Below are 26,308 nucleotides of genomic sequence, written 5' to 3' on the forward strand. Positions count from 1 at the left end.
GCCATTGGCAATCAGGATTCGTTCGAGTCCGGATGTCAAGGGTATAGTTTGTGGGGAGGACGAGCATAAGTGCTTGTTCTTCGCAGATGACCTCTTATTGACATTGTCGGCACCTATTACTTCCCTCCCTAATCTATACGCGATTTTACAGCCATTTTCAGAAATCTCAGGGCTCCGAATTAATCACGATAAGTCAAGAGCACTTAATATATCTTTGCCGAAATCAATTCGGGAAACACTTGAGCGATCGCACAGGTTTAAGTGGGAATCAGAAGCTCTTCCCTACCTTGGCATAAATTTGACTTCATCTATTCAAACGTTGTATAGACAGAATTACCCTGCCCTATTTAGACGCATATCAGACGATATGGCCAAATGGCAGATTCACCCCCCTTCGTGGTTTGGCAGATTGCACTCAATAAAAATGAATGTGTTACCAAAGGTTTTATATCTGTTTCGTACATTGCCTGTGTCATTGGTTCGATCTGACCTCCACACACTTCAAAAGAAGATTTTACAATTCATCTGGGGGGATAAGAGGCCTAGGGTGAATAGGGGTACTATGTACACACCGAAACGAAAGGGAGGCTTGGGACTGCCTGACCTTGTGAAGTACTTCTATGCGGCCCAATTGGCCCAACTCACGAGGTATCATTCCCAACAGCCTAACGCAATATGGATGACTATGGAATCCTATTCCTGTCGCCCCGATTTGATTTCCCATATTATGTGGCTTCCTATGAAAAACAGACCGATCATACTATGTCCTACTCTGTCCTTTTCGTTGGAAATTTGGGACAGGCTCTCAAGGACTAAAAAGTTTAAGTCCCCTCATAACCCGTTAGCCCCCCTGTTAAAGAACAGGGATTTCACCCCGGGCCTCTCTCCAGTTGGGTTTCTCTGGTGGACAAATAAAGGTCTTCTACGAATAGCTGATCTTTGTGATCATAAAGGGATTTTATCGGAGAGAACACTAGTTGAAAAATATCAAATGCCAGTGACTGAACGCTTTAGGTATACGCAATTGTACCACTTTTTGCAAACAGCCGCTCGTAAAGGCGATCTAACTACTATGACTTCTATGGAATATGTGTGTAGGCAATATGATAAAGTCAGGGGACATATTTCCGCTATTTATTCTATCTTATCATACTCCTCGAAAAAGCTGAGCTATATGCTCCAGTGGGAACAGGATCTGCAGGAGACATTTGAAATTGATGAATGGCACAGGCTGTCGGACTCAGCATCTCGATCAATAATGAACACTTCCATTATAGAAGCTAACTATAAGGTCTTGCTGAGGTGGTATATGGTCCCTGCTAGACTGGCCGCTTTTGTGCCGGGTGCCTCTCGGGAATGCTTCAGAGGATGCGGACAGACGGGATCCACATACCATATGTGGTGGACCTGTCCTAGGGCCCGGAGGTTCTGGATCAGGGTGTACAATTTCATCTACTCCCTGACCCAGATCAATTTAGTCAAATCGGCTAAACATGCGCTCCTGGGGGGTAAGATACCCGACGCTTCAGGATCCCAGAGAAGGCTGGTGGCATTCATATTCACCTCAGCGAAAATAACCATAGCGAGAAACTGGAAGTCCGCTGCCTTGCCATTTGACCAACTTAAACATAAATTGTCCTGGCTTATGTTGAATGAGCGACTAACGGCAATCACACACGACAAGATGAAGCAGTTCCATAAAGTTTGGGATCCATGGATCGGCTACTTAACAGGTGATCCTGGGTCGAGTGGTTCTTAGGTTCATTTGGTGGATTACGCTTAAGGAGCGCGGAGCCTCAACTCTCCCCCTCCCCCCCTTCTTTCATACCCCATTGTTTCCTTTCTTCTTTCTTGAACCCCCCCTTCTTTTTTCCTGTTTATTATTGTTCCTTCTCTCTAGGAATACTACCTCTTTTTTACATATCTGAAATGCGATTTAATAGCGTCTAATTTGCCAATTATATGATGTGGTTTTTCATATGATATGGGAGGTTGAAATCCCAATAGGCTTTGGCACTTTGTGATGTTTAACAGATTGTCATATAGCTACTTATAGAAAAAAGCAACGCTGATATGTATTTCTTTTATTCTTGAAGAAAATTAATAAAAACTATTGAAACATAAAGTGGATGTAAACCCACTCTCATCCTTTCTAAACTACTGCCATAGTGCTGATATATAAGGATATAGATGCCTCCTGCATGTATCCTTACCTGTCAAATGTTTCCCCTCTGTCTGTTGTAAGAACTGAAAAACTGCAGATTCTGTGGGTGGATCTGTTGTTTGGAGCTCAGTGGGTGGAGTCGTGATGTCAGTAGACTCCCCACCCTCCTCTACACTTCCCTTGTCAACATGCATTTTTTCCTGTGTATTCCTAACACTAAATTCTGCTATGATCACTAACATCCAGTCAAAATCCAGAAAAGTAACCATATGACTTCAGAAAAGGAGTGGGGTGAGAATTAAAAAATAATGCCTGTCTCAGGCTAGGGCATGAGATATATAAATAACCTGTCATTCACAGCAAGGGGGCGGAACAGACTACGTTTTTTCTCTGTAAGTCTGTTTTATTTCACTGAACAATAAAAGAGGATTGCTCAGAGCTGTGTGGCAAGACTGGGCACAGATGATAGGAAATCTTATACTGTACATTGTGACATCAAAAAAATAAAATAAAACATTTTCGGGTTTACATCCACTTTAAGAGTAATATCTTTATTAACAATGTGGAGATCAATACAAGTATGAAGTAGTTAGAAGAGATGTTTCTCACATAAATGGCCACTAAGTCTAAAACAAACATTGCAGTGAAATGGTATTCCAAATTTAATTGACCTTGATCTATTTAATATTATTTAACATTTAGTGTGCAATCATTTATTTTACATCAGCCATTTCTGTCCATTTCTCATATATATCTGTATTTTAAAATCTTTTGATTTCAGCTATCATATGTTTTAGTTTTAGTGGCCCCTGAAGTACTAATTACCCATAACAATATATTTATTTAAGTGCTGTGTGTTACAGTACTGAAAGCTGGACTAACTTGTAATAACCAACCCAATTAATCCAACTTTAACCACACATGATGAAATAAACAGATATATTTTTGAACCCAGTGAAAACAGTGAACAGAGGTGGCAGAATGTCTTTGCCCTTCTACCAAAAACGCCATCAACATTATGACCGTGGTTATCGCAGCACCGAATTAGAGTCGACCTTAAGCCAGTACCAGCATGAAGAGAAGCGCCACTCTGCTGCCCACAGCAGCCATCTTGGGTAATGACATGACCATCTTTTCAGGTTGAATCTGCTAATAATTTCCATTGTACCAGTTTACTAATCCACCACAATAAACTTATCATATGAATTGCAAACTCTTTTGTGTGGTCTAATATATTATAAATCTTTTTTTTTCACCGTCACTTTTCTACATCTGGTATTTGTTCTTCTTTTACAATATCATGAAATCCTTTTTGTCAGTGTTTTTTTTTTTATTGCATTTAACTAAATTAATAATTTTCTCAACTTCTATATTAACAATGTATCCTTAATCACTGTAATGACTGTTCTTTTCATCTGCTTTTCTTTGATCTTTATTATGTAACTCAACCTTCTTTCATTTTGTTTGTGTAATGGCCCATACACGCGATCCGAAAGTCGGACATCAGATCGTCCGACTTTTTTCGCTTAATAGTCACAAGTAGAAATTTAATAGGTTACTAAGGTCACGAAAATTCTCGTACAACAGAAAAAAAATCGGAAGTGATGTCATGTGTTGTAATGTATTTGTATTTTTTTTCCGGACGACAACTATACTGACTAAATGAAAATCGTACGATCTTGTATCGTACGAGGTCAATTTTCGTGCTTGTCTGATCGAATAATATCAGATGAATTGACGTGATCGTGTCTCGAAAGCTCTGTACTAACGATCCGATTATCGTATGATTCTTTCTCGGATGACAGTTTTTGTATGATATTCGGATCGTGTGTATGAGGCATTAGGGTAGTCATAATTGGCTTACCGTTAAGAAAAAAAGCTTCCAATTTTGAATATCACTTGTGACGACTGGGCCATGCACTTAAGTTCTTGTTATTGCCCAGGGAAAGTTTCTAACTTGCTGGAAAACTTCCCTATGAGCCGAGTTTGATTTTGTTTCTTGTGTGGACACAATGGAGGTGTCAGAAGACCATTTTTATGCATTTGTCACATAAGGTGGGACTTGCAGCAGGTCTGGAGCTCCAAATCATTCAAGGATGGGCATCTATCTCTCTTTGCTTTTTGGGAGATAGCTGCCCATCTATGTGCTGTATAAGGTAAGCTAAGATCATTTGCTTTTATCAGCAGTGGCCCAGATTCAAGAAGCACTTGCGCCCGCGCAACCATAGGTTACGCAGCGCAAGTGCTTACTTGCTCCGGTGTAACGAGTGCTCCTGATTCAGGAACCTCGTTACACCGACTGCAGGCTAAAATCTGCGCGGCATAAGGCTCTTATGCCTCGCAGATTTTAGGCTGCATTCTTGCGGGGGCCACTAGGGGGCGCTCCCATTGTGTATCAGCGTGTAGTATGCAAATTGCATACTACCACTGATTCACAAGCTTGCGCGGGCCCCGAGCAAGCCAGGTACGGACTTTCCGTACAGCCACTTTTAGCGCAAGGCTGCCCCTTCTAATAGTAGGGGCAGCCAATGCTAAAGTATAGCCGGCCTTCCCGCGCCGTGAAATTTGAATTTCACAGCGTTTGCGTAAGTGAAACGTGAATGGCGCTGGACGCCATTCACGTTCACTTAGAAGCAAATGACGTCCTTGCGACGTCATTTGCCGCAATGCACGTCGGGAAAGTTTCCCGACGGAGCATGCGCTGTACGCTCGGCGCGGGAGCGTGCCTAATTTAAATGATTCCCGCCCCCGGCGGGATCATTTAACTTGCGCGCGCTTACGCCGGGCAAATTTGCCGGCGCGCCCTCGCAATTCACGGAGCTACTGCTCCATGAATCGAGGGCAGCGCAAAATATTTGCGGGGGCGCAGGGCAAAATCGTTGCCCTGCTCCCCCGCAAATATCGCGCAATTCTACTTGAATCTGGGCCAGTATTTACTTCTGGCCTTACACAGTTCATGCTTTAAAGAATTTTGACTATCCAAATTTTTGTCCTGAGAGTAACATGGAAGCTGACTTGTCATTCTGCAAATGCTAGATACTTAAACATCATACTGGCCTGAGTCTCAGTCACTGACCTTAACCTGCCTGGCGGTCTTCTCGAGTCTGACTCGGGGTTAGATTTTCCTGCTGCGAGCGGAAACCCCGAGTCAGACTCGGGCTTGCCTCGCTAGATCCACAGGCACAAGTTACTTACCTTGTCCCTGGATCCAGCGATGCCACCGCGCTGTGTGAGCGAGCGGGACCTCGCTCGATTCACACAGTGCCTCCGTGTGACGCCGATCTCCGTTCCCTGCGACGTTACGACGCACGGGGACGGAGAACGGCGCCAAATTCAAAAAAGTAAACAAACACATTACATACAGTATACTGTAATCTTATAGATTACAGTACTGTATGTAAAAAAAACACACCCCCCTTGTCCCTAGTGGTCTGCCCTGTGTCATGCATGTCATTTTATATAATAAAAATGTTTCTTTCTCCCTGCAAACTGTAGATTGTCCATAGCAACCAAAAGTGTCCCTTTATGTCAAAAATAGTTTTAGATCAGCTAAAAAAATTGAATAATTTTTATTATAATTATATTATTATTTGTTATAATTATTTATAATTATTTATTATATTATAATTTATAATTTTGTTTTTAAAAAAATGTCATACCTGGGATGCCTATTAGAATCTTGTTTGGTCAGATTTAAGTGAGTTATTTCTAAAAATTACAGACCTACAATATAAAACGCCAAATTTCCTTGCAAATAATGGTACCGCTTTCAGCATGTTTTTTCTGACAGAATCATACCGCCAGGGAGGTTAAACTAGAATGCAGATAAAGGGTTCTCACTTTAACTTCTGATCTTCATTCTTCTAGATCAGCAATTCAGAAAGTAGTAAAGTAGTGTGTGGCCCTAAGTAAAGCTATTGGGCCAACTTAATAGCAAGGCAACTAGCATTTTTAAATTCAATGTAACCTTAATTTAGAATAAATGTTGACAATTATCTACTGCATGCCTATCTATCTATCTATCTATCTATCTATCTATCTATCTATCTATCTATCTATCTATCTATCTATCTATATTTGTATGATTGGATGCATGATTAGTCGCTCTAGAACAGCTAAGTAAAAAGTGCAATACCAATAGCTACTTGACAAAATCCAAATTGTACTCAATTGAGGTTGGTAAAGTGAATTATGATTGGTTGCTGTGGGTTTTTGTACTTTGAATTAACTTATGGTTGTAGAATAAAAATTAGCATTGATTCAGCCATATGGTCATTTAGCCTATATGCTATGTGTCCTTACAGATAGCCATTAGTATGGTTCAAATATAAATATATGTATATGATAACAGCTCAATCTAATTTGCCCTACACTGATGAACAATTTTGAAGCTTTGTACACACAGTCGGTTTTCCTGGCATGAAAACTGCCAGGAGAGCTTTTGGCCGGGAAAACCGGACGTGTGTATGCTTGCATGCAGTTTTCCCGTCAGGAAAATAGCCAGGAATCCCAGTGGGAAAATATAGAACCTGCTCTCTATTTTCCCGTCGGGATCCCTGGCATTTTTTTTCCGCCAGATCTTCTACTTACCTATGGGAAACACTGCGAGGCAGTGCAGATAGAGCATACACACAGCCGGGATTCCCGGCCAAAGCTCCATGGCAGTTTTCCTGCAGAGTTCTCGGATTTCTCCTCGGTTTTCTCTGCAGACTTTTTACCGCAGAGAAAACCGAGCGTGTGTACAGGGCTTTAAAGTGTGTACCAAACTGCACACATTTGGGCTGATTTACTAAAGAGGTTGATAATCTTGAGTTGTGTGAACATTAAATTTAAATTTTCCATTCATATGAAAAGCAACTGCACATGGTAAGGCATTCAAAGTGAACAGCAATTTGCTTTTCACACGACTGGGTGGCTGAAGTGAATAATAACACAATTTTAAGTAAAGTGTCTGAACTGCTTTAGTAGATCAATCTTTTTGCATCTAAGTAAAATAAATTCATTTTGTCTGAAAGGAATGGTCCTTTAACATGGAACTGAGCTTAAAAAGTAGTATTTGATATGTTCTAGAGAACATGTAGAAATGTTAATTGTACTCTGAAAAGGGTACATGGCAGAATAAGCCACGGTAAGTCAGGAATAGGAAAAGATCAGCTACTGAGAAAGCACCGGCAATATTGGTGACCAGGCCTTTGCCCGCTTAATTATGGGCACGGCTTGCAGAGTTCAGTTCCTCTTTGAGTGCTTTTGGGAGAAGAGTTTGGGGGATGGGATTATGTTTGCTGTGTATTCCCCTACCATTGTTCTACTGTTTACCAATCCAGCAGTCTGAGGCCTCGTACACACGACCGAGGAACTCGACGGGCAAAACACATCGTTTTGCTCGTCGAGTTCCTTGTGAAGCCGTCAAGAAACTCGACAAGACAATTTTCTCCATTCCCGTCATGGAAATAGAGAACATGCTCTCTTTTTGGCTCGTAGAGTTTCTCGACAGTTTCCTCTTCGAAAATGTACACACGACCGGTTTCCTCGGCAAAAAAATATCTCCCAGCAAGTTTCTTGCTGGTTTTTGCCGAGAAACTCGGTCGTGTGTACGAGGCCTAAATGATTACACCCAACACTTCTCTATTTCATTAGCTCCCTCTTCCTGCAAACTAGAGAGTGCTTAGTACAGTGAAGTGCACTAACTTCATGCCTCTACGCTGAGCTCATAAATATATATTAGAAATCAGCTCAAAAGCATGACCTTAAAAATACATAGACTGTGAATGAGTTTCTGAAAAAAAATCCCTTGTGTAACCTACCTATAATCTTGCTTATTGGATGACCGTACATTATTTTAAGAAGGTACGATTTTGTTCTGCCTTTTTATCCTGTCTCAATAATTCTCATACGATGCATCCATTTCCTTGGAAAGCTCCAGTTCTGGTTGTCTGAAGTGAAATTTCTGCAACAATCCAGATAAGCTTAAGTATACTGAACATTTACAGACTAATAAATATGCAAATACAAAAATTAAAGTTACAAACACAGCATCAAGAAAATTATTCCCGTTTTGGGGCAACAATGATTTCCATACTAAACATTTGAACCTTGACAATATTGAAACATTTATTTTAGATTATGTTTGGCTTTGATAGCCTGGGTATATAACATAAAGATTTTGGATGAGGCCCCGTACACACGACCAAACACATCGAGTTCCTCGTCGAGTTCAGTGTGGAAGCCGCCGAGGAGCTCGGCGGGCCGACTTTCCTCATTGAACAACGAGGAAATAGAGAACATGTTCTCGAGGGGTTCCTCGCTGAAAAGTGTACACACGACCGAGTTTCTCGCCAGAATCCAGCTCCGACCGAGTTTCTGGCTGAATTCTGCCGAGAAACTCGGTCGTGTGTACGGGGCCTCAGACTTGGGAGCAGTATAGAAAGTGCTGTTACTCCTTTTGATAGCTAATTGTCAAGCCTCGTACACACGGCCGAGGAACTCGACGGGTGAAACACATCGTTTTGCTCGTCGAGTTCCTTGTGAGGCTGTCGAGGAACATGGCAAGCCAATTTTCTCCATTCCCATCAAGGAAAAAGAGAACATGCTCTCTTTTTGGCTCGACGAGTTCCTCGACAGTTTCCTTGTCAAAAAATGTACACACGACCGGTTTCCTCGGCAAAAAAAAAACCCAGCAAGTTTCTTGCTGGTTTTTACCGAGAAACTCGGTCGTGTGTACGAGGCCTCAGGAACATGGCATGATACACTCTTTTGGTGTTACCCGACAAAGTGTTGCAAGATCAATAATGACATACTGTGCATAGATACTGTATCTGTCACTGATTTCATTACACTAAACTGAATGCTATAGGCTGCTGCACTTTGCATATATTCCTTACACCATCTTTTTTTAATCAGAATTATTAGCGTTTCATGTAAATTGTCCCATTCTGTGTTAGTTAACAACATTATGCTGAATTTTCTGCAGAATCCAATCATATAAGACGACAGAAGATAAATCACTCAAGATGAGTCCTAGAGCAAAACGATCTAAGCGCTATGCACTAGATAAAGAGAATGATGTTACAGACTACGTGGTTCCTGTGTTCAGGGGACGGTGCGTATGCTTTACAGTTATTCTTGTGTCCAGCTATTCAATCCCAATGACTTTTACATCACACCTGTTCTGCAAAATTTTCTGTGACTGCCACCCTATGACACGTACAATGTCACAGCACAGCAAAGAGAAATTCTACATTCTCTTATTGTGGGACTGAAGTGGGGTTATGTTACAGGTCATGTCTTCTTAAAGTAGCTTTAGAAGGTGACACTATAACATTTTATAATAAATGAACTGCCAATTTTCTGTTTTCCAAAGATATCAAAAAAGTTATTTCAGATTTTTTTTAGAATGTAACAAGAGTAGTAACATTTTTGTAAATAAAGTAAAGCCTCATACACACAATCATATTTCCGTCGGACAAAGCCGTGGAATTTTGTCCAAAGGACGTTGGCGTGAACTTGTTCTGCATACAAATGGAAACATTTTTGTCGGCTAAGAAACTGAAACTAAGTGGGTTTTTCTGCTCTTTAGCACCACCCTTTAGGCAACTTCTGCTAATGCTGTGCTATGGTTAGCATTGCTTCTGAGCATGCGTGTTTTTACTTTGGATTTTTTTCAGATGGACTTATGTACACACACGATCAGATAATCTGATGGCATTGTTGTCGGACAATTTTAAAGCACACTATACAACATTTGTTGTCGCAAAATCCGACAACAATTGTCCGATGGTGCATACAAACTGTTGGATTTTCCAACAAAACCCTGCCATCACACATTTGTTGTCGGAAAATCCGAACGTGTGTACGAGGCTTTGGAGATAGACGAAAAGGAGTACGGGAAACTGATTAACACAAGTATAAGGAGGAATAGGAACATAATGAGAAGATGTACAGTAGGTCATCACAATTTGTCTGTGGATCTCCACCTGGGAACCTAGGTGTTATGCCCTGTACACAGGATCAGTCCATCCGATGAGAACAGTCTGATGGACCGTTTTCATCGGTTAACCGATGAAGCTGACTGATGGTCAGTCGTGCCTACACACCATCGGTTAAAAAAACGTTTGTGTCAGAACACGGTGACGTAAAACACAACGACGTGCTGAATAAAACTAAGTTTAATGCTTCCAAGCATGCATCGACTTGATTCTGAGCATGCGTGGATTTTTAACCAATGGTTTTGCCTACTAACGATCGTTTTTTTTCTATCGGTTCGGTATCCATCGGTTAAATTTAAAACAAGATTGCTTTTTTTTAACCTATGGATAAATAACCGATGGGGCCCACACACGATCGGTTTGGTCCGGTCAGACCGTTCTCATCGGTTTGACCGATCGTGTGTACGCACCATTAGGCTGTATTTGCCATATATCACTATTGAGTCAATACCTAGGTCAATTTCTTATTTTGTCTCGTTCTACTGGCAACCTGTGAACATTACTAAATTCAACAAGAGAACTGTAGGGGTAAGTGTGTAGGGGATGTTGTGAGGAATCAGAAGATTCAGTATTATACAAGAAACATCTCTCATTTCTATTGTATGTTGGTCAGTACAGTTATATAATAGCTATGTATATAGAACAGACAGGAAGATCCTAATTTTAGTGAATTCAAACAGTGATTTGTACTAAAATAGTCACTTGATACAAGGGGTAGAGCTAGTCTAAAGGGGTGTCATGGCTCAGGTGTGCTTAGGTCAGCATGTTAAATGTGGCCCTGTCTACAAGATACATTTACCTAAGATAAAATTTTACAATAGAAGTGCTTTTATGCCTGGTAATCAAAGAAAATACATGTGGGTGTCTAAGTTAAGTTTAATTTCATCCCTAAGCCGCTGTAGATGTAGTTCATAAGTGAGTTCCCCAGATGCAGGGATGGACTGGCCATTGGGACTACAGGGAGTTTCCCGGTGGGCCGATGTCTCAGTGGGCTGGCTTCAGTGACAGGGACCGCTGCCCCCCTCCGCTTCTCTGTCTCTCCCTTTCTGCAGCGCTCACCTCCTCTCCCTCCCCGCAGAGCTCACCTGGGTGGAACAGAGAAGCAGGGGGATGACAGAGGAGCATGGGGGAGGGGACAGACAGCTGACTCAACAGCTATGGCCTGGGAGTTTCTCACTTCTGCCTAATCTTGTCCCATAAGGGGGGGCACCGAACTGATTCCTTGCCCCGGGTGAAATAATGTCTAGCTTCCCCACTGGTACTGCCTATAAGAATACCAGTACCAGCCGTTCTACTCTAATAAAGTAGAACTGCTAGTGGCTAGTGAAGGGGGAGAGGGGGCTTGGGTGGCCGGGGGTGGGGGGGGGCAAGGGGGTGCAGGATTTGTCCGGCCGCCATGGGAGAGACCTGTCAAAGTGGGCCAGTCTGGATGAAGTCCAGGGCCAAATTTTTGTCCCAGTCCAGCCCTGCCCAGATGTGGGGTCTGTTGGAGACAAGGAGGCTGGAGTGAAGAGGCAAAGAAAGAGAAAATGGGTAGTAGGTAGAATGTAAATCCACAATAGACATGGGCAGTTTATACTGTTGGGAGTATTTTTTTTTTTTCATTTCTAATATTTAGCCTGAAGGGCTAGTTCTCCTTTACCAAAAAAATTGCCTATGCAGATAAGGGGCGTCTATAGATAAAAAACAGTTGTACAGCTTTGACCAAAGTTGAATAATGCCCTTGCTAAAGGTGTAGGCCATTTACGCAGGGGCGTACCTAGATCATTTGGCACCCGGGGCAGATCCTATATCTGGCACCCCCCGCAGCCCCCTCCACCACTAATATTACATTATGCTCCACCAATATTATAGTTGCTCCACCACAAATATTACATTATACTCCACCACTAATATTACATTATGCTCCACCACAAATATTACATTATACTCCACCACTAATATTACATTATGCTGCACTACAAATATTACAGTATACTGCTCCACAAATAGCACAACACAGCTCCGTAACCCCTCAGCACATCTTTGTACCCCCAGAACACCCCTGTACTTACCAACACATCTCTGTACCCCAAGTATGCTTTTGTACCTCTTTGGACATCTCTGCATTCCCAAAATGCATCTGAACCCCTTAGCATGCCTCTGTGCCCCCAGCACATCTCCATATCCTCATTTTATCCTTGTATCCCCCAGAACACCTTAATACCCCCTTGCTCATCATTGCAACCCCACACACTTTTTTGCACCCCCTTGCACACCTTCACAGCCCCCAGCACACTTCCATCCCCCCCACAATCCTCTGCACCCCTCATATGTATCCCCAAGTACACCTCTGTAACCCCCAGCAAACCTTTGTATCCAAGCACACCTCTGCACCCCCAGATGCCTTTGTACTCCCCAACATAGCTTTGTTACTTCCAGGAGGCCTCTGCACCCCCAGCCTGCATCTGCACTCCCAGCACACTTCTGTACCCCCACGTACACCTCTGCACCCCCAGAGTCCTCTATATCCTTCAGTAAGTATCAATATGTTTTAGCATCCCTCTGCACCCCCCCAGCACATGTACTCCACTGCATATCCCTGCAACCCCCCCCCCCACACACACACACGCACGCACACACACCACCACACAAAAAACTCTGCACTGCTGCACTACTGATTAGCAGCTCTGTGATGCCTGCTATAGTGGCCGAGCAACTCACTGTACACAAGCTAGTGCCTGTCCCAGTCAAACGCCCCTCCATTGTAAAATGTGAACTGCTGCCCAGAGATGTAAAAGGAGATACTGGCACCACAGAGCTGCTCCCCACACCACTGTATAGCAGGCTCGAATCCTCTCCCGGCTGTCTGCCTCTGCCTGCCTCCCTCCCTGTACATCATGCAGATGCACAGAGAGAAGGAGCGTGGTCTGCCAGCCTGCTCCATGGGGACTACGAATTATAAAAAAAATTGTATTACTGCTATTATATACAGTAAAACCTTGGATTGCGAGCATAATTCGTTACAGAAACATGCTTGTGACATGCTGACACTTAAAATTTTTGGGGGGAAAGAAGGGCCATGTCCAGGTCACATACACGGGGGAGGGTATGGGTCAATAGGCTTGCCCCGCTAATAAGATATGTATAAGGGCAAAAGCCTTATACACCTATCACTTTAGTTAAAAATTGGGAACACTATAGTGTATGGTCACGGTAACATTTAGAGGAGCACAAGAGGCATGGGAAGGGTCACGGTTAGTTCACATATAAGGGGGGGTGCCCAGGCTTGGAAGTCGAGCCCTGCCAATAGGGATAATAGATTTTTTATATATTTTTTCTTCTCCCATTTTATATTTTAGTTTAAATAACAGCGGGGAAGGAATATAAACCCCCCCAGTAGGGGGTCCCTTTTTTTTTTCTCTTGTGCACATATATTCTTGGGGAGGCCTAGAGCCAACACCAAGACTTAAACATTATATACACAGATTTAGATCCCGATTTGGTGTTTTTTTTTTTTTTTAACACTCACTGAGCACTGATACTACGTCACCTTACAGATTGGGCAACTCATAATAAACATAATATAGGAGGCAAGCCCTAGGGGTTAGTCCACATACAGTGGGAGTACACTTATCACATATGTATGATTTCACTTAGGGGATTTCTCCCCTAAGACATAGCTGAATGATTTTAGATAACACGGGAGATCTCATCCCTCTTTTCTTGGGGTTCCCCCCCCCATTCTTTTTTCTTATTCTTTTCTCTCCCCCTCTCTCTTTCTCTCTCTCTCTCTCTCTCTCTCTCTCTGTCTCTCTGTCTCCTCCTATTTTTCCCTCCATCTTGGACCTTTCCTCATCTCTCCCACAGATTAGGCCAATATGGAAATTGTTGACCTCTTAGGGGAGAAACTAGATTAAATCCTATCCCAGATAAAAGGACACATGGTAGATCAGAATAGGAGCCAGGGATCTCGAGGTATCTCTTATGCTAATAAAAAAAAAAATTCTAGGTAGGTAAAGGGGAACAGGTTGAGACAGGGGAAGGGGGATTTTATGCTAAATTTTTTATGTATATGTATGGAAGACGGAATGTTTCTGTAATAATGATGTAATGAAAACCAAATAAAGAGAATTTTGAAAGAGAAACATGCTTGTAATCCAAAGCACTTGTATATTAAAGCAAATTTCCCCATAAGAAATAATGGAAACTCAAATGATTCATTCCACAACCATTTATTCATAAGTCCTTCAGTTTATAGTCCATATAAAAAGATTATAGCAATGTGATTGGTTGTGTACCCAAAAAATGTCCATCCACAAATTGAAGCCTCCACAAGGGGATTAGAAACAAAATCCAGCAGGAGCTACACAGTATAAAAGAGAAGAGAGGCGCCTCGAAGTGTAGCAATATGTTGCTAAATGTTGTACCTTCATTAAATGTAACCATATTGCTACACTTAAAGGCGCCTCTCTTCTCTTTTATACTCTGTTGTGATATGACGCTACTTGTATATCAAGACATCGCTTGTATTAATTAAAATGGGTAGTAGGTAAAAAATTTAAAAATTAGCTTGTCTTGCAAAACACTCTCAAACCAAGTTACTCTCAAACCAAGGTTTTACTGTATATATAATTATATTACTGCACCCCCCTCAATGTGTGTCAACCAGAGAGGACCAATCCCGCCCCCCCCCCCCTTCATTGGTGCATTTATGTACCTCATGATGTCTGACTGTAAAACTTTTAGTACTTTACTAAGAGAAGCAGAGCTGGTACTTTTCACCTTCACAATCACAGGAGCGAGTGCTCAAACACTGAGCTCAGAGCTACTGCATCAAAAAGTACATAGGATAAGGTTTAAATCAGAGTAAGAGCTTGCTGTGTGATGGTGAAGGTGAACAGAACAGCCAGGTGTCCCTTATGCCCTGTACACACGATCGGTTCGTCTGATGAAAACGGAGCGATGGACCGTTTTCATCAGACGAACCGATCGTGTGTGGGCCCCATCGTTTTTTTCTCCCATCGGTGAAAAAAAATAGAACCCGTTTTAAAATGTTCTTATGGTTAAAAAACCGATAGAAAAAAAAAAACGATCGTCTGTGGAGAAATCCATCGATCAAAAATCCATGCATGCTCAGAATCAAGTCGAGGCATGCTCGGAAGCATTGAACTTAGTTTTTCTCAGCACGTCGTTGTGTTTTACGTCACCGCGTTGGACACGAGACGATTTTTTAACCGATGGTGTGTAGGCAAGACTGATGAAAGTCAGCTTCATCTGATATCTGATGAAAAAATCCATCGGTCCGCTTTCATCAGACGAACCGATCGTGTGTACAGGGCTTAAGCAATGTCCCTAGCAATGTCCTAGGGGTTTTCCAATCGCACTGTATGATGTACATAAATGGTCTACACCTATAGCAAGGGCATTATTCTTATTCTTTTTTGGTAAAGGTGAACTATGCCTTTCGAACATGATAGCTTTAATAACAGGGTAAGAGCCATTCTAAGTGCAGTTCATAGTTGGTCCATAGCTTACAGAACAATGGCAGAAACCCTGCAGTCATTATTAGTTGCTCTTATTATAATTACTCCCAGTATATGGTGCCACCATTTTATACAGTGCTTGACAGTATACAGTAGACAAGTTATCAATACAGTGAATAAGAAGAATTAATAAGAACTAAGGGCCAGATTCACGTACAGCGGGCGCAAGTTTACGTAACCGGTTTACGTTACACCGCCGCAATTTTTGAGATTTAGTGCCCGATTCACAAAGCACTTACCTGGAAATTTGCGACAGTGTATTGTAAACAGGTCAGGCGCAAGGCGGTCCAATTCAAATGGGGCGGGTACCATTTAAATTAGGCGCGCTCCCGCGCCGGACGTACTGCGCATGCTCCCGTCGCAAATTTCCCGATGTGCTTTGCGCGAAATTACGACGCGCTGACCTTTTGTGAATCGCGACGTGAAAAAAGATTTACGCCGGGAAAAATAAAAGATTTAAAAAAAATTCAAAAGCGATGCGGGAAAGACAGGCATACTTTAACATGGTGGAGTACTTTTACACCATGTTAAAGGTGCCCTATCTTTGCGACGGAAATCTAACACTTGCGACGACGTAACAACGGGAAAAATCTTTGTGGATCGCCGTAACTCCTAATTTGCATACCCGACGCTGGTTTACGACGCAAACTCTCCCCCAGCGGCGGCCGCGGTACTGCATCCTAAGAACCGACAGTGTAAGTCCATTACACCTGTCGGATCTTCTGCCTATCTAAGCGTAACTGATTCTATGAATCAGTCTCCGTCGTATCTCTTTTGTGAATCTGGCCATAAGTGCTAAAGGTATTAAGGCTCTGCTCGCTAGATCTTACAATGCATTAGTGAAAAAAAAAAGAATTGCCAAAAAAATGATATCAATGTTTGCATTTAATACAGACACGAGTATGTAAGTGGAATTACAGATACAGAGGAAGAAAGGATCAAAGAGTCAGCCGGATATGTCGCTCGAAGAAACCTTTTTGCTGCTGAAGAAGGAATTAGTGTATCCAAAAAAGCTTCTTCTTCTTCTTCTTCATCATTGTCATCTGCACATTCTGAGGCCTACTATAAGAAATCCAGAAATGTCTCCATACGAGAAAAAGCAGAACTCCTCTCTCTCAAGAAAACGGTAATGGAAAAATAATTGGTATACATAACACTGATTAAAGCCCACCTTAGCCCAAACTTTATTATAGATTTGGCAACACTTGGGAAGAGCAAATACTTTTGTCAAGTTGTTATTGCTGTTTTTGATCCTATGTGGTGTTGTTAAAAAAGCTCAATATTTTATATTTTCCTAGACTACTGTATTTGGAAAGTATGGTCTAGGGAAGGAAGTACTAGATGCTAGAGACTTTTTATCGCTCCTCAATTAAGAGTGCATTGGTGTATGGTAATCAAAATGTACTGCAGCTGACAGGAACGCTCTTCAGAGAATAATCCTCACTGCAAATAGTGGGTCAAAGTCCTCCATCTTTAGCCAAAATCTACAGGCCAGATTCACGTAGCTCAGCGGATCTATAGATCCGCTCGATCTACGTGAATTAAGATCCGCTCCCGCAAGTTTAGGAGGCAAGTGGCTAATTCACAAACCACTTACCTCCAAACTTGCGACGGCGGATCCTAAATCCCCCGGCGGAATTCAAATTCCGCGGCTAGGGGAGTGTACTATTTAAATCAGGCGCGTTCCCGCGCCGATTTAAATGCGCATGCGCCGTCCGGGGAATTTCCCGGCGTGCATTGCTCCCACTGACGTCACTAGGACGTCAGTGGTTTCGACGTGAGCGGGACTTGCGACGCGCGTGTTCGTGAATCGGCATACGCAAACGACGTTGGAAAATTCAAATTCGATGCGGGAACGCCAGCTATACTTAACATTGGCTGCGCCTGCTAAAAACAGGGGTAAGTATACGACTGGAAAACCGCTACGGAAACGACGTAAGAACACTGCGACGGGTCCGCGTACGTTTGTGAATTTGCGTATCTCGCTGATTTACATATTATTTATCGGCATTTTTAAATTGAAAAAAAGATCCGACAGTGTAACACAGTGTAACACTGTCAGATCTTAGCCCTATCTATGCGTATCTGATTCTATGAATCAGGCGCATAGATAGGACCAGTGTAAGTCAGAGATACGATGGTGTATCTGTAGATACACCGTCATATCTCTTTGTGAATCTGGCCCTATAACTCTGGATATCTTGGTAGAGCGGAGAAAATATTAAGTGATCCATTCCATCCTGGCTATCACTTATTGATATATGAATCATTACCATTAAGCAGACATTACAGGAATATTAAAGTTAGAACAAATAGATACAGAGAGAACTTTTTTCTGCGGGCTATTAAGGCAATTAATAGAAAAAGTTATTTGAACTAGGTAATTTTTTGGTCAGGGTTAGTGTTTTGCCATCATATGGATTGTTTTTAACTAATATTTGTGTAAGTTTTATGGATGTGTAGCTAAAATTTGATTGTGCTTTTAAAAAAAGTGAGAGGAATTACTTTCTTGAAATTCCATGTGCACCGATTGGAGAGATTTCTTATCACTTCCTGTCCTTATAGGCATTGAAGGGAAAATCTGCAAAAGATCACAAACTGCACTTAAAACTTGATAGAGGTTCCATCCCTACCCCCTTTCCAAAGAAAAAAGTTTGGGCTGAAGTTCTTTTTATAACATAAGGTCCAACTGCAACCACTTTTTGTTTAGTGTTAGAGTTGTGAAGAGTTAAAATGTATTTCAGGTTCTTATTTCTGTGACCCGATTGTAGAGATTTATTTTCATTTCCTGTCCCTGTCACACAAATGCCGCGTACAGACGATCGGACATTCCGACAACAAAACCGTAGTTTTTTTTTCCGACAGATGTTGGCTCAAACTTGTTTTGTACACACAGTCGCACAAATGTCAGAAATTCTGATCGACCAGAGAACGTGGTCACGTACAGCACGTATGACGGCACTATAAAAGGGAAGTTCAAAACCAAGCGCGCCACCCTTTGGGCTCCTTCTGCTAATCTCGTGTTAGTAGAAGTTTGATGAGAGACGATTTGCGCTTATATGTCATCTGCTGCTGTTCCCGATCTCTCGTAGTCTTGGAGAAATCACTTTGTCAGAACTACTGTGTGAATATCAGCAGCAAAACAACTTCATTATTCTAGCATTATAAAGAAGATGAGAATGTGCTGCATTAAAAGATTAAAAAATGTGCAGCGTGACGAATGTACTATCTCCATTACAAACGCTAGTTTTACCAGACCGAGCGCTTCCATCTCGTACTTGATTCAGAGCATGCATAGAATTTTGTGCATCGGAATTGTCTACACACGCTTGGAATTTACGAGAACGGATTTTGTTGTCGGAAAATTTGAGAACCAGTTCTCAAATTTTTCCTGTCAGAAATTCCGACAGAAAATGTCTGATGGAGCCTACACATGGTCGTAATTTCCGACAGCAAGCTCCCATCCAAAAGAGATAATAAAATATTTACAAAAATGTGAGGGGTGTACTCACTTTTGTGAGATACTGAAGTATGGGTAAAAGCCTCTTGAAATATCCTGAAGAAACTTCTGTGGGTTATAAAGTCTATTGAGGTTATAGACACTCAATTTGATAGTAGGTCTGTCTATGCTTTTCGGGGGTTACGCACTTCAGCAGGACCATATATATCACATAGGATATGAGTTTAAATATAATAAACTCAGCTTTAAAATAGAAAGCATCAACAAAGTGCATAAAGGTATCAGGTTTGCCTACCAGCCCATACCCGGGTCTAATGCCGCGTACACACGGTCGTTTTTTGGCATGAAAAAAATTTTGTTTTTCAGCATGTCCAAAAAACGAAGTTTTTCCAACTTCATCATTAAAAACGATGTTGCCCACACACCATCGTTTTTGAAAAATGACGTACAACACGTACGACGGCACTCTGAAGGGGAAGTTCTATTCGCCTTTGGGCTGCTTTTAGCTGATTCCTTGTTAGGAAAAGACGAATCGCTTTTTTTGTCTGTTACAGCGTGATGAATGTGCTTACTCCAATATGAATGGTAGTTTTACCAGAACGAGCGCTTCCGTCTCATAACTCGCTTCTGGCCATGCGCGGGTTTAAAACGTCGTTTTAGCCCACACACGATCATTTTTTACAACACGAAAAACGTCATTTTAAAAAACGACGTTAAAAAATGCAGCATGTTCGACTTTTTTTTGTGTCGTTTTTCAGAAGCCAAAAAAACGATGTGAAGCCCACACACGATGATTTTAAATGACGTTTTTAAAAACTTAATTTTTTTTCTTCCCGAAAAACGACTGTGTGTACGCGGCATAAAGGTCCCAAAATTCTAAACACATGTGATGGTTCAGGGGTAGATACTAGATGGTAATCAAAGTAAATAAGGCCACAGAGGTAGTAATAAATTGGAGATAAAGAGTTCTGGGCTTACCAGGTGCCACAAATACCAGGATAAGATCCTCCACCATGAAAATAAGATCCTACCGTCCCAACCTCCACCACACTTGACAATGTACATCACTTACTAATGAACATTTTCTACTAATAAGAACTAGTTCTTCTCAAGAACTATTTTCAACATTGTGTTCATTCTTCCATATTAAAGACATCAGATATGTATGTCTTAGGTTTAATGAATTATGGGTGGGTAGAAAATTAGATATAAACATACCAGTATGACCCAAGAATTGATAAGTTGAGGGGAAGGTCAAAATTAGATGTCAAATGCTGGAATTAAAATGATAACACTTTCAGAGAACTGGGCAAAAAACGGACATCATTCTATGTAACATAATCTGAATTCAATTTTGCTACAAACTTACTCAAAAAAACATTGTACTGTATGTCAGTAAATGTTGGTACTTTTAATCACATGTTGTCTACATAAATGGGTCTTGTCAGGCCTCGTACACACGTCCGAGGAACTCGACGGGCAAAACACATCGTTTTGCTCGTCAAGTTCCTTGTGAAGCCGCCGAGCATCTCGGCGAGCCGAAATTTCCCAATGAACAACGAGGAAATAGAGAACATGTTCTCTATTTCCTCGCCGAGATCCTCGTCGGCTTCCTCGGCCAAAAGTGTACACCCGCCCGGGTTTCTCGGCAGAATTCAGCTCCGATCGAGTTTCTGGCTGAATTCTGCCGAGAAACTCGGTCGTGTGTACGGGGCCTAAGAGTTAAAGCAATGGTACCAACATGTCTAACAGCCCTGCACATTGGGTCCTGTGCTGTGGATGTTGCAGGCCTCTCTATTTCTATAGGGTCACGGAAAATGAATCATTACCTACAAATAGGAGAAGGCAGAGTTGAGTATATAAACTGATGTACCAGGCAAACTAAGTGAACTTGCCAGGATATGACCTATATCTCAGCATTTCACACTTGCTCGAGTAAATCAGACAGACTCCCGTGAAACATGAGAGTGCTCAGCCAGCTAAAAATGAGGAGAAGACTGCTCTAAGGCACCATTCATGTAAAGTATGAAAATAATTAAAAATATATGTGTAGACGTTGGAAGTGTTGCTGTAAATACTGCATTAATCGCAGATAGTAGTAAAGCGCAAGGCTCATTTGAAATTCTTACTTCATTGACTTCTTGTGTGAAATTGTATGTTATCTGCAAGCTATCTTTGGAAACAGTTAGTGTTACATAGCACAGCTGTTGGGCTGTTCCAGGCTACAGTTTCTAAGTATGTTTCCTCTTTATGAGTGTGAATAATAAATCTGTAAAGACGGGACAAGTCAAACAGCTGATAGGGGGGGTAATACACTTTTCTTGCACATAATTTCACTAAACTACAGAACAGCAACCATTCCTTTTCTGAATAAGAAGAGATAGGAGTGGATTTACTAAAACTGGTGCACACAGAATCTAGTGTAGCTGTATATAGGAACCAATCGGCTTCTAACTTCAGCTTGTTCAATTAAGCTTTGACAGTAAAGCCTCGTACAGACGACCGAGGAACTCGACGGGCGAAACACATTGTTTTGCTCGTCAAGTTCCTTGTTAGGCTGTCGAGGAACTCGACAAGGCAAGTTTCTCCATTCCCGTCAAGGAAATAGAGAACTTGCTCTCTTTTTGGCTCGTCGAGTTTCTCGACAGTTTCCTCGACGAAAATGTACACACGACCGGTTTCCTCGGCAAAAAAATATCTCCCAGCAAGTTTCTTGCTGGTTTTTGCCGAGGAAACTGGTCGTGTGTACGTACGAGGCCTAAGGTTCCAGGCTAGGAGAGTTTAGGGTTTTCTCTGCCAGAAAGCTCCAATCAGAAACACAAACCAAGAGGTTTTTTTTCTGTCTCTAAATGTTGAGCTTAAAATATGCCTCTAATCGTCCTAATGTGCATGGATACACTTCCTAAGAATTACATTAATAGTGCATAAATATTACACTCATTAAAATTGTGTTCAATACACATCCACCATTATACCGTTACAAAAATATCTGAACAAGCATAAACAAAATCTCATATAGTGCTAAATTAAACCATACATGTCCATGGAATGATGTGAAACACTCTGGTTCACATTGGGCATTGGGCAGCACAGTGGTGTAGTGGTTAGTGGTTATCTCCCTCACCTGGCAACAAAAGGGTCACTGGTTCGAATCCCAACAATGACACCGTCTGCCTGGAGTTTGCATGTTCTCCCTGTGTCTGTATGGGTTTCCTCCCACACTCCAAAGACATGTGCACCTAGACGCGCTCTTATGGGAGCGCATTTGGCGCAGTACAAATCCAAATCAAACCAATGTAATAAACATATCACTACTTTCCAAATTGCTCGCAAGGCGTTTTCACCATTCCTTGTATTCAGGTACACTAACCAGATTCTACTCACCACTTTAAATTAAGTAGGTCAAACAACACTTATTCAAGACCTCTATAGTCAAATCCAATGATTGCATTATACCATTCCTAATATCATCAACCGCAGAGTATATTGTATATGCAAGGGTAAAGAGAAGATCACATAGTGTGAAAGTACCCTTTGTTAAAACTTTTTTTTAAAACAGACAATGTCCCTTAAAAAGACAAATGATGCCCTAGCATTAAAATGGATGTAAACCCACTCTCATTCTTTCTAAAATACTGCCATAGTGGTTTATCTATAAGGATATACATGCCTCCTGCATGTATCCTTACCTGTCAATTGTTTCCCCTCTGTCTATTATGAGACCCAAAAAACTGCATTCTGTGGGTGGGTCTGTTGTCCAGAGCTCGGTGGGTGGAGTCGTGATGTCAGTAGACTCCCCGCCCACCTCTACACTCCCCTTGTCAACATGCATTTTCTCCTGTGTATTTCTTACACTAAACTTCTGCTATGATTACTACCATCCAGTCAAAACCCAGAAAAGTCACCACATTACTTTAGCATTCCCAATCATGCTGAGGTGTGGAGCAGCCAATCCTGGGAGAGCTGCAGAACAAAGAAGTAGGGGATATCAAGTACACCGAATGCCTCTCTCAGGCGCTTACATGAGTTATATAATTCACCTGTCACTCACAGCAGGGGAGAAGAACTGACTCCTATTTCTCTGTCTGTCAGTTTTCATCTCACTGAAAAAAGATAAGAGGATTGCTCAGAGCTGGATTAACTCTTTGTGGCAAGACTGGGAACAGATGACATAAAATCCTACACTGTACAAGGTGCAAGCCTTAATTAAAAAAAAATTCAGGTTAACATCCACTTTAAAGCGGAGTTCCACCCTCCGTTGTCACATTTGAGCCATAGTAATATGACGTCGGCAGGAACTGTCTCTCCCTCAGAGTGGACGTCATATGACGTCCTTTGCATCGCGCCCGCTAATCTAATATAATTGTAATTTAGCTGAAATTGATTATGCTGCAAAATTATCAGTTGTGCTGTTGGTAAAAGTCGTCCAAAACAGAAACTCTCAGTTTCACTCATTGAGCTGCTTAGGCAAAACTTTGATTGAAAAAATTATGTACATTTTTTTTTTCATTTTTGTAGACAATTTTTTTTTGGAGGGGGGGGGGGTATTTCGGGTTGGTAATTTCTTTAATTTGTGTTCTTTGTATTTGTGTTTTTTTTCTCCTCTTTGTTTGTGTTGTTTGCATTGATTGTACTTGCTAAACCATTTTATTATGCTTTTTTCTCCTTTTTTCTTTCTGTAAAATATAAAATAATGAGGACCATAAGGGGACCCTTTTTGTACAAAAACATGTCCAAGTTAAAAACCACTTCTGTAACATTTGGGAGCCATTAACCCCCCCCCCCCCTCCCCCAAAAAAGTAGAACTATAGGCAATTTTTTTTTTTCATTTTGGATCGAGTGAATTGTTGGGGGGTTATAACTCCTGTAATGTTTATTATTATTATTATTTTTGCCATCTGTGTCCCATTGGGGAGATTTACTTTGACTTCCTGTCCCATATCCAAAATGGGAAGTGTGAGGAAATCCCCTCAAATTAAGGGAATCTTCTGGGGACCCCCAGGTCACCAATACTAGCGTCCCCATTGGAAGATTTCCCATCTATTACTTTTCTCGGGACAACCCAAAATTTGTGATTTTTCTTTTACTTTCACTTTTAAATGTTAATGGTAAACAGGACAAATAGAGAGGGCGGAATCTCCCTAATGTGAGCACAGACAACAATATAAACTGACAGATGTTCTAATCCATTTCCACGCTATCAAAAATGAAAGCAAAAAAAAGTTTTGCCTTTAGTTATACTTTAATTTAGTCTTCATCCTCATTTTCTCCAATGCAATATACACAAATGGTGAAATAAAAACTCTCAGGCCTCGTACACACGACCGTTTTCCTCGGCAGAATCCATCAAGAAACTGGTGGGAGAGCCTTTTTGCTGAGGAAACCGGTCGTGTGTAAGTTTTTCATCGAGGAAACTGTCGAGGAACTCGACGAGCAAAAAAGAGAGCAAGTTCTCTTTTTCCTCGACGGGAGTCTGAATTTGCTCGTCGTGTTCCTCGTCGGGCTGGTTTTCGACGAGAAACTCGAGCGTGTGTATGCTAAGAAACCCGCGCTTGCTCAGAATAAAGTATGAGACGGGAGTAAAAGTAGCATTTGTAATGGAGATAACACATTTTTCAAGCTGTAACAGACTGAAAAGTGCAAATCGTCTCTCACCAAACTTTTACTTAACACGCAAACACATGAGATTAGCAAAACCAGCCCCAAGGGTTGTGCCAGTGAAATCTAACTTCCCCTGCCGTTGTATGTGTTGTATGTGACCGCGTTTGAGAACGAGGAGATTTTGTCTTGACAGTGTGTACGCAAAGCAAGCTTGTCGAGTTCCTCGAGGAAAACGATGTGTCTCGCCCGACGAGTTACTCGGTCGTGTGTACGAGGCCTCAGTTTAGCTGTTCCCTAATCTCAGTCCCCTTAGCAGTCCCCTTAGCAGCACAAAGTCATGACTTAAGACTGAAGCTAAGAGATTTGTCAAATCTCCATTTAACACAAAGTTCCTGCATCCAACATAAAAGTTTGTCTAATTTTCAGTTATTAATTAATATAAACAATATCACACTGATTTAGTGTATCTTCATTTGTTGTTCTCTAGACATAGGTATATATCAGTATAACACAAAGCATCATGCAATACTGTTGCCTTCAAATGTAACTTTCTGTGTTTTTCCAGCTAGAAGACACTCAAGAGTTTCACAAAAAGATAAACGAGGACACACTACTACATGCTCCTGTCTTCATCATTAAGCCTCGCTCTCACACCATCTGGGAGACACAGAGTGTAAAGTTTCATTGCACAGTGAGTGGATGGCCAGAGCCACGAGTCACATGGTACGTTCTCCTTTATGGGTGATCTAATTCTTGTCACTTATGTCTGAGGGCCTAGATGCAGCTTTGTTTACCCCAAGAATATGTGTTCATGTTAAAATGTTTCAATTGGGATTGATCTTAAAGGGGTTGTAAAGAAAAAAATATTTTCCTCTTAAATTAAAGTCTGACAGTAGCTGATAAAGTAAAAAGTAATGTTTTGCATTATAACTAGTTTGATACCTGTTGAAATGGAGCTGTTTTATTCACCTCCGTCACTCCTGAATCATTATTCTCACTGACTTCCTGGTTTGCGGTGCGCATTCATTCTTGCTACATCACGGCCTAATTAGGCTTAGCCTCCATGCCTGTGAGGGATAAGAGAGCATCTTCACGCAGGGCTGTAGTCATAGGGAGGGGGTGAGCACATTCTGCTTTCCACCATGCAAAACGGCTCAGATGCTGGTGGAAAGCAAGAAGAGGAGAGACAGGAAATGGCATTTTCAAACCTGGATTACTGTATTTTGGAGGTCAAAAGGAAAACCGAGGTAAGTTATATTTAAATGCTCTAGCTTACAGCAATCAATTGATCTAATAAAAAACGAACCTTTAGTGTTCCTTTAATTCACAAAAGCATAATGTATGCTGGTTTTCATTGCCGTAGTCTATTTGCTTTTTATTCTTTTGTGTAATGGAAAAAAGATTTTTATTCACTAAAAGTCTTTCCACGCAGATGAGCTGAATTTACTGCATTCAAATTATTTCAATGATTTTTTCTAGGAGTCTTGACTGTAAAAGTCAATCAACGTACTTTTTATTACCTGTTTTTCTAGTTAAAACACGGGGGTTGATTTACTAAAAGTGGAAAGTGCAA

General features: G+C 41.5%; 1 protein-coding gene across 3 annotated transcripts in view; it reads left to right on the top strand.

Moving 5' to 3' along the window:
- The window catches only part of MYOM1 (myomesin 1), a 143,927-nt gene that overhangs the window by 30,922 nt on the left and 86,697 nt on the right, over nt 1-26,308 (top strand). The window contains exons 2-5 of one of the 3 annotated variants that reach the window (XM_040354024.1): nt 3,120-3,279; nt 9,135-9,263; nt 16,569-16,800; nt 25,301-25,458. In XM_040354024.1, coding sequence (XP_040209958.1) covers nt 3,146-3,279; nt 9,135-9,263; nt 16,569-16,800; nt 25,301-25,458 — 653 coding nt within the window. In that variant the 5' untranslated portion in view covers nt 3,120-3,145. Of the gene's footprint in view, nt 1-3,101; nt 3,280-9,134; nt 9,264-16,568; nt 16,801-25,300; nt 25,459-26,308 lie in introns of those variants that run through there. The other 2 variants (XM_040354025.1, XM_040354026.1) reach the window with 2 other exon arrangements.

Source organism: Rana temporaria, chromosome 5, assembly GCF_905171775.1.
Source record: "Rana temporaria chromosome 5, aRanTem1.1, whole genome shotgun sequence".
NCBI lineage: Eukaryota > Metazoa > Chordata > Amphibia > Anura > Ranidae > Rana > Rana temporaria.